Source organism: Grammomys surdaster, unplaced genomic scaffold, assembly GCF_004785775.1.
Source record: "Grammomys surdaster isolate TR1022 unplaced genomic scaffold, NIH_TR_1.0 199, whole genome shotgun sequence".
Taxonomy (NCBI): Eukaryota; Metazoa; Chordata; class Mammalia; order Rodentia; family Muridae; genus Grammomys; species Grammomys surdaster.
The window spans coordinates 4,882,547-4,891,926 of record NW_021604644.1 but is presented as its reverse complement, the minus strand read 5'-3'; the positions used below and the strand labels follow the sequence as shown (position 1 = coordinate 4,891,926).

Sequence of the window (9,380 nt, the reverse complement as noted above, 5' to 3'; positions counted from 1 at the left end):
TAATGTGTAATGTGTGTGAGAGTGAGCGTATATGTAATGTGTCTATGTAATGTGTAATGTGTGTGAGAGTGAGTGTATATGTAATGTGTCTATGTAATGTGTAATGTGTGTGAGAGTGAGTGTATATGTAATGTGTCTATGTAATCTGTAATGTGTGTGAGAGTGAGTGTGTATGTACTGTGTCTATGTAATGTGTAATGTGTGTGACAGTGAGTGTATATGTAATGTGTAATGTGTGTGAGAGTGAGCGTATATGTAAACATAACTTTGGAAGACAGAGTTAGGAACATAGAGTCAGTCTGCAGCAGTGTTATCCCTTCTTAGTTTTTTTTAAAGAGTTATTTATTTATTTTTTTATTTATACAAGTACACTGTAGCTGTCTTCAGACACACCAGAAGAGGGCATCGGATCCCATTACAGATGGTTGTGAGCCACCATGTGGTTGCTGGGAATTGAACTCAGGACCTCTGGAAGAGCAGTCAGTGCTCTTAACCACTGAGCCATCTCTCTAGCCCAGAACAAATTTTTTTTTTTTTTTTGGTTTTTTGAGACAGAGTTTCTCTGTGTAGTCCTGGCTGTCCTAGAACTCACTCTCTAGACCAGGCTGGCCTCGAATTCAGAAATCCGCCTGCCTCTGCCTCCCTAGTTCTAGGATTAAAAGCGTGTGCCACCACTGCCCAGCCCCTTTTTAGTTTTTATACAAACTCTTCAGTCTGAGCTCCGTTTAGTCTCTTTTTTGTTTTTGTTTTGTTTTTTGAGACAGGGTTTCTCTGTATAGCCCTAGTTGTCCTGGAACTCTTTCTGTAGACTAGGCTGGCCTCGAACTCACAGAGACCCACCTGCCTCTGCTTCCAAGTACTGGAGTTAAAGGTGTGTGCCATCACTGCCCAACTCCCTAGACCTTTTTCTTTTTATGGTTCTGGAGAGTAAACCTAGGGTCACAGGGTTGCTGGGACAGCACTCTTTCTCTGAGTAACATTTCCAGTCTCTAGCCTTTTTTCTCTTGTTTTCCTTGTCTTTTGTTTTTTTTTAAATCAGGGGTTGGGAGGATGTATTGGGGAAGAAAGGGTATCACTATGTAGCCCTAGCTGGCCTTAAACAGATCCACTTGCTTCTGCTTCCTGAGTATTGTCATTAAATGTGTGTACCTATCCCTGCCTCTGTTTTTTCTTGTTTTTTTTTTTCATTAGCTTTTATTTATGTTTTAACCCATATTGGATTTCAGCTTCAAATAGAAACAACTCTAAATTATTTTTAGAAATGGTAAGAAGTTGGGTGTGAAAAAAGGAAATCAGAATACAGTTATCAAAATAGCTTTGTTTTCTTAGGAAAATTTATTGTTTGATGAAAATCACAAGCTAAAGCTGATTGACTTTGGTCTCTGTGCAAAACCCAAGGTAAGTATGGAAATAAAAATACATTTATGTCTATAAGTATACCTGCTGGTGTGTTATTTTACACTGACTTTCACTTAATCGTTATTGTTTGGTTATGTTCATTTAGAGGAATATTACATTTTATCCTTAGCATTAATAATTTTATAATTATGCTACATAATTCTGAGATGGAGCCAAGATTGTAAGTCACCACTGTAGGTTTAGGGTTTGTCCCCACAGGGAAGCTATGAGAACCTCGAGTGACAGGTAGTATGAAGCCATTATGATGTGATGCTGAATCATGTGTTTGTAGTTTGAGTATTTTGCCACTAGATGATGCCTTTTTTCATTTGTGTAGCAGTTGAGAATTTAGTATGTACCTAGTTTGTTACCCAGATGGTTGATATCTAAGTATTAGTTAGATGCTGAGGTGATGCCCTTTCCTTGTCAAAGAAGAGGGGAAGTGGATGGCCATGGGCTTCTACAGTTGTTCTGCTCAGGATTCCCCTGATTTGCATTAAGTAGGTGAGTACTGGTGTTGTTCTCATAACTTCTCTTTGAGGTGACTTTGAACTTCTCAGCTCTGCCGCTCCGGCAGGTCTCCTGTGAGGTTGCTTGTTGGAGGCTTCCTTCTGGGTTCTCTAATAATGGCATTGCACTGCTGAAATGAGCTGTCCGTACTCATTAAGAATGTTGAAATTGCAGACTCGTCTCAGCCCTCTGTAGTCCCATGATTAGTTCCTGCCCCTCAGAACTAGCAAGGTGCAGAGGGAAGTAGATTTTGTCTCTTCAGTTTTCAATGTCTGATTCTTTCTGATTCTTCTCCCACTGATGTCTATTCTGAGATTACCAGTGGGGGCTTGTGTCTGGAAGCAGATGATTCAGAAGGCAGGTTTAAAAGGATTTTTTTACAGACATATAAAAATGTATAAAGATTATCCTTTGGCAGATAAGTTATATTCTCCACAGGAGGTAGTGGGAATGTTTGTAGAAGACTCCATTAGCTTTTTGTTTTTGTAATGGCTGCCACAGATTCAACTCATGTAGACAGCATCTAAGAAAATGGGATGGTTTGGGAAAGATGGCCTCAGTTCTGTGGGGCTCTCACTGTGCCACCAGCGCCCAACTCATTTGTAAACAGAGTCTTATGGTGTCTAGGGTCCTTTGCCTCCTGTAAAGCTCAGCACAGGCATGCAGCAGTAGCTTCATATTTATAAGGCCTGTCTATGTTTCTGTGGTAGAGAAGAGAGGTTGACAGATCACCAGGTAAGGTGGTGATTTGTCTTATCACAGAGTCTAGACAATAGATCAGCAATGCATTCTCCTATGTACCAGTTACTTCTTCCTGTGAACAAGAAGGAAGATCTTCTGTATTGGCAAAGATTTGATGTTAAAGCTAGGGGCTTGAATTCTGTGGGTATTCTTTGAATACTTGGGTGTGGGGAATCATGGCTACTTGGATAAATGTGGGGTTGATTACTGTGCAGATGAGTATCTGGGGAAGTATACGATTGATTTGACTGATCTTCATGGAAGTCAAGTGGAATTGGAAGAGTAGAGAATCCCAGTTGATATGTGCACATGTGCGTATATACAAAGAACAGTTGCAAAAATTTCTATTGTTTTGGGACAATTTTTTTTTTAATCTAGCCTCTCTGAGTTCAAAGGGGAGAATTTATCAAGGTTTAATGTTTTCAATGTTTATTTTTGTTTTCTGTGACTAGTCTTATGTAGCTGAGTCTGACTTTGAACTCCTGATCATCTTGCTTCTACTGCCCAAGTGCTAGGACTACAAATGTGTAGCAGCATGCCTGACCTGAGGTTTACTGTTCTTAGTGGCCATAACTACAGGTGTTTCGTGTTTATGTTATATAGGGCAACAAGGACTACCATCTACAGACATGCTGTGGGAGCCTTGCTTATGCAGCACCTGAACTAATACAAGGGAAATCGTATCTTGGATCAGAGGTAATTGTTACTGATTAGTTTGATGTCTTTCTGTCGTGCTCATTGTGGTTGCTTTTTGTATAAAGTGGCTATAGTGTGAACTGGTTAGGGCAGTTAGGTAGGGTCCAAGGCTATGATGATGTGTTCAGTTTTCCAAGATGTTTATTAATTAATGCAGAGAAAAACTAATCCTTCGTGCATAGCTGACTTTTTTTTTTTTGTTTGTTTGTTTTTTTTTGAGACAAGGTTTCTTTGTGTAGCCCTGACTGTCTTTGACTTGCTTTGTAGACCAGGCTGGCTTCAAACTTACAGAGATCCACCTGCCTCTGCCTCCTGATTGCTGGGATTAAAGGTGTGTGCTGCCACAGCCAGCTTACACTAGCTTCTTAGTTCAGTCAGCTATCTCATTCTCTGCAGCTCAGGTATTGCTGATGTTAGTGTCATAAAGAAACAGAACACGAGGCCGGGCGGTGGTGGCGCACGCCTTTAATCCTAGCACTTGGGAGGCAGAGGCAGGCGGATTTCTGAGTTCGAGGCCAGCCTGGTCTGCAGAGTGAGTTCCAGGACAGCCCGGGCTATACAGAGAAACCCTGTCTCGAAAAACCAAAAAAAAAAAAAAGAAAAGAAAAAAAAAGAAACAGAACACGAGTGGTGAGAGCTCAGGAACTGTGGGGCTGAGGCCTCCTGTCTCCCTACAGTCTGGTACAGGGTGACCTCTAGGGAATAGCACAGGTGGCAGCTGGGCTCAGCCTGCTTTACCTGCAGCACCCACATTTCTCATGGAACGTCTCTGGGGATACGTGCTATGTGGGAGAAACTTTGGAAATACCAGCCTACTTAATCTGAAACAGGAATAGACTTTGTGTATTTTTAGTGACTTCATTTTGATCTAAATTTAAAGCATTGTACAAAAATAGAATTAAGAAATTTGGTATGTTTTTATTTAAATTTGTAATTATTTATATTTTTCCCTATTTGCTTTATTCTTTCTCCATGCAGTTTTATGTACATCCTTTTAAAAACATATGAATGTGACCTGGATATCATATTCCTTTTTAATTAAGTATTTGTGTATATTGTATTTTTTTAATATATTATCTCTTTAAAAACTATGACATCTTTTTTTTTGTGTGTATCTTGGGGGCAGCACATGCCCCAGTGTACATATGGGTGTCGGAGGATAACTTCTGGAGTTAGCTCTCTCCCCCACTGTTCGGGTTCCAGGCATTGCACTCGGTTGTCAGGCTTGGTGACCAAGCAAGCGCCTTTGGAGAGCCTTTCCCTGCTGAGTCATTTTGCCAGCCTATTTTTGTTCATCTATCTATCTATCTATCTATCTATCTATCTATCTATCTATTTTTGATTTTTCGAGACAGGGTTTCTCTGTATAGCCCTGGCTGTCCTGGAACTCACTCTGTAGACCAGGCTGGCCTCGAACTCAGAAATCCGCCTGCCTCTGCCTCCCAAGTGCTGGGATTAAAGGTGTGCACCACCACTGCCCGGCCCAGCCAAAATTTTAATTTGTTCATTTCTTGCATTTGAAGTGGTCTTCCATGAGCTCTTGGCCTGAGATTCTTTGCCACAGTCTGTACCCACTACAGGCTGCAACCAGTCACTTTATGGGGTGGGGCTGGGCTGGGGCTGGGATAGAGAGGGTCGGGGAGGGCATCCTCCTTGATAGCTGCACACATAGAGGCCTACCTCTTTAGCTTGTTGTGTCAACTTTAGGTGCCCAGCACAAAGGGACTCTATCATACTGATATACATACATACAACCTGATAAACATACATATACATACACAATTGGAAACACACAATTGGAAAAGATGTGCTTGGAGCTTGCCTAAGGCTTTCAGTTTCGTGAATCATGCGAGGATTTTATGGTTGAGCGTATTAAGTACCTCTTGTAAAGCTGTCCTTTACACCTTCAGCAGCCGTGCCTTCTTTGGCCATGGTGGTGGGGTAGGATGAAATAGAATTTTTTGTTGTTGTTGTTATTTTTTGTTGTTGTTTTTTGAGACAGGGTTTCTCTGTATAGTCCGGGCTGTCCTGGAACTCACTCTGTAGACCAGACTGGCCTCGAACTCAGAAATCCACCTGCCTCTGCCTCCCAAGTGCTGGGATTAAAGGCGTGTGCCACCACTGCCTGGCGAAACAGAATCTTGAATGCACTTTGGGGCACTTCCTCTGCAAGACTTGACAATGCCAGGGAAAATGTTTATTTATTTTGGAAGAATAGTTTATTGAGTATGCTGCCAGAGGACAGCAGGCTGGGTAGTAACTAAAGTGCTGCCTGTAGCTTTATCTATGTGTATTTTACTGGATATTGAACTTAGGGCCTTGAATATGTTAACACTATATCACTGACTAAATCACTTTCTCTTTAGTTCTATTGTTGATTTTTTTTCTTTGTAATTTTGAGACAGGATCTTGCTGAGTTTTCAGTTGGAAACCTGAGGTCCTCCTGTGAAGGATGATTTTCGTGTGTCTGTGCTGTGTTATATAGGTGTTCATATATTTATGTGTGTAGATTTGATAGTTTGTACATTATTGAAGCAATGTCTCTTACTGAACCCTGGAGTTCTCTAGTTCCGGCTAGTTTGGGTAGTCAGGGTGGGAAGGGAAGCTGTCTTTGACTTCTGGGCTAGGTGTAGAAGTCACACTGCCTAGCTTTTATGTGGTTCTGGGGAATCTAAACTCATATCCACAGACCTGCTTGGAAAGGTGTTTATTCACAGAGTGAAACCCATTTTGGATCCTCTGCTGGACTGAAATGTAGAGTTTTTGGGTGTTGTTGCCTCATCCCCCCAGTGCTGGAATTACAGATTTAAGCCATTATGCTACCGATTCTCTAAAATGTGTTGCTTGTACCATTCATCTTTATAGCTTTATTATATTGGTTACTGTATTTTTTAGGTCTATTTACATGTATGTATGTATATATGTATGTGTGCATGCAGATAAAGGCCAGCAGGATAGTTTATGGGAATTGGTTTTCTCCTTTCACTATAAGGGTCCTGAGAATTGAAATTATGATGTTACCCTTGGCAACAAGCTTCTTTACCAGCTGATCCTTTTTGCTGGTCCTCTTGAGGTTTTTTTTTTTTTTTTTTGGTTTGGTTTTTCCAGACAGGGTTTCTCTGTGTAGCCCTGGCTGTCTTGGAACTCACTCTGTAGACCAGGCTAGCCTCGAACTCTTGAACTCAGAAATTGGCCTGCCTCTGCCTCCCAAGTGCTGGGATTAAAGGCGTGCGCCACCACCGCCCGGCTTGAGTTCTTTTTTATCTGGAAAACGTAGGTTTTCTTCAACTTTTTTTTTTTCTGAGACAGACTATCATACTGTAGCTTTAGTTGGCCCAAAACTCATAATGTAAATCAGGCTGGATTCCCAGAGATCCCTTGCCTTCTGAGTGCTGGAATTAAAGGTATGTACCACAATATCTGGCTTATTGAAACACAGCCGGGCAGTGGTGACTCACAGCCAGGGCTACACAGAGAAAACTTGTCTCTAAAAAAAGCCTTAAAAGAAAAGAAAAGAGCCGGGCGGTGGTGGCGCACGCCTTTAATCCCAGCACTTGGGAGGCAGAGGCAGGCGGATTTCTGAGTTCGAGAGTTCGAGGCTAGCCTGGTCTACAGAGTGAGTTCCAGGACAGCCAGGGCTACTCAGAGAAACCCTGTCTCGAAAAACCAAAAAAAAAAAAAAGAAAAGAAAAGAAACACAGTCTTATATAATCTCAGGCTGTGAACTTATTATATAGCCAAGGATGACTTTGAACTTCTGATCTTGTCTCTACTTTCCAAGTTTTGGAATGACAAACATGTGCCATCACATTTAGTTTATGTGGTGCCGGGATCTAGTTGAGGGCTTCATGCATGCTGGACTATATCCCCGTAGCTTGTCATCCCCACCTCCACCCCCTGTTTAATTTTAGCTTTGGAAAAATGCAGATAACATAAAATCTACCATAGTAACTGATTGCAATTCAGTTTGTTACGTCTGGTCACATTGTTGTACACTGAAGCTCTATAGTTCTCTTTACTTGTACAGCTAAAACTCAGCGCTTACTGAACAATACCTCCCCATTCCCGCTAATCTCTTTGGCTTTTGTCCCATTCTCTCTGTCTCTGAATTTGGTTATTCTGTGTTAGATATAATTTTAATAATTTTTTTTTGTGACTCTCCTTTATTTCTCAACATGCCTTCTAGGTTTATCTGTGTTGTAGCGTGTGTGTGACTATATACAGATTTGCTTTTTAAAAAAGATGTGTGTTGTGCATGGCAGGGCATTCCCTGAAACTGGGGATCACATTTTCTTGACTAGGCTGGAAGCCAACAGTCCACAGCAGTTGTTCTGTCTGCTGTCCTTGGAGCTGGACTTTATAAGCATGTGCAAGGTGCCAATGGGTTCCGGGGTTCTTACCTTTGTCCATGGGAGTTTGACTGTCCTTGTACAGTAATATCTTAAGAACTGTACCAAGGAGTCCTCGGACATCCTTGAAAGATGCAGAACCTCAGGCCTTAGAGATTTTGGTCTGGTTGTTTAAGTTGTGGAGTAAGCAGTTGAGGTAATTCTGGTGTTTGCCTGCACAGGGCATGTTCCGTGGTGGGCTCTCTGAGGTTCTCACAGATTCTAATGGGAAGTGTTTCAGCATGCTTTCTTCCCCCAGTTCTTTTTGTCTTATTGCCAATTGATAGATTTATTTACATTTACTTTGGCTTATGATTTTAGTTACTTAGTGTGTTCTCTCATCTTGTTTGAATCAGCTAAGTGAGATGCTTGATGAGGTAACCCGAAAGTCTAGTTTCTTTCCAGTAGGTGTGGTAGATTTGTATGGAAACATTACTATACCTTTTTCATCTTTTAGTTCAATTTCAAACGTAATCTGTTTTGACCTCTCATGGTACTTGGCAAGGCTGTGTTCACTTCCTGCATTGCCAGAACTTAATGAATTGTTTGCATCTCTCAGGCATAAATGCTTAACTTCTAATCTACAACTTGGAATGCAAATCACCTGTTGACTTGAAGGGCAAGCTGTTGACTTCAGACATCATGGAGTCCTGGCTGGGGCTTTGGTGTGATTCAGTAGACAGCTCTGCATCAGCTGGCTTTAGATCTAGTGCATGTGTACACCTAGATAGGTGAGGCTGCCCGCATTGTGTAACTGTTTTCTCTTCTACTTTTCTTTGTCAGAAATGCAGCCTTCTCCCTTACAGACTTCCCAAGGATGAATGAGGGTGGAGGCTGTGACTTTCAGTTAGGCACTCTGTTGTTGGGCTGTTCCCAGCAAGGAAGCTGTGTTAGTGTTCTCTAAAGGAACAGAACTTATAGAATGCAAGAAAAATACAGATTTATTAAGCTGATTTATAGATTGTAGTCCAGATATTCTGATAATGGCTGTCTCACAACAAAAAGGCCAAGAAGCTAGTACTTGTTCAGTCTATGAGGCTGGATGTCTTTGCAGTCCCAATCTGGTGCTGGCATCTGAGAGGATTCCTAGAGAGCTGCTGTTTTCAGTCTTCATTGGAATCCTGACAACAGTGGATATGGTAACAACCAAGATAGGAGGATAGACAGACTTGCCAGTGAGAGTGAAACAGCAATAGTTTCATTCTTCCATGTCCTTCTGTGTGGACTGCTATTGGAAGGTGGCCCTTCCCACCTGAAATATGTAATAAAGCAGATCAGTACCGTGGTTTTAGTTGATTCTAGATGTGGTAAAGTCAACAGCCAAGTTTAGCCACTACAGGAGCCGTGATTAATAATGTGGCATCATCGTTGTTTAAAGCCAAGTCTTACTTGAATAAATAGCTATTGCTCGGGACTCAAGGAAATCTCAGAGTTATAGTTCTTTCTGAATTTGTAGTGCTGTTGTGCTAATTGCTAGCCTATATATTTGAAAAGTCAACCATTGAATTTTGTTAAGATTTCTTCATGCCGGGTAGTGGTGGCGCACACCTTTAATCCCAGAACTTGGGAGGCAGAGGCAGGTGGATTTCTGAGTTCAAGGCCAGCCTGGTCTACAGAGTGAGTTCCAGGATAGCCAGGACTACACAG

At 41.6% G+C, this 9,380-nt stretch overlaps 1 protein-coding gene across 1 annotated transcript in view; it reads left to right on the top strand.

Moving 5' to 3' along the window:
- Positions 1-9,380, top strand: part of Melk (maternal embryonic leucine zipper kinase) — a 61,511-nt gene that overhangs the window by 10,280 nt on the left and 41,851 nt on the right. The window contains exons 6-7 of the mRNA XM_028770269.1: positions 1,330-1,398; positions 3,253-3,345. Of these exons, the coding sequence (XP_028626102.1) occupies positions 1,330-1,398; positions 3,253-3,345 (162 nt within the window). The remainder of the gene's footprint in view (positions 1-1,329; positions 1,399-3,252; positions 3,346-9,380) is intronic.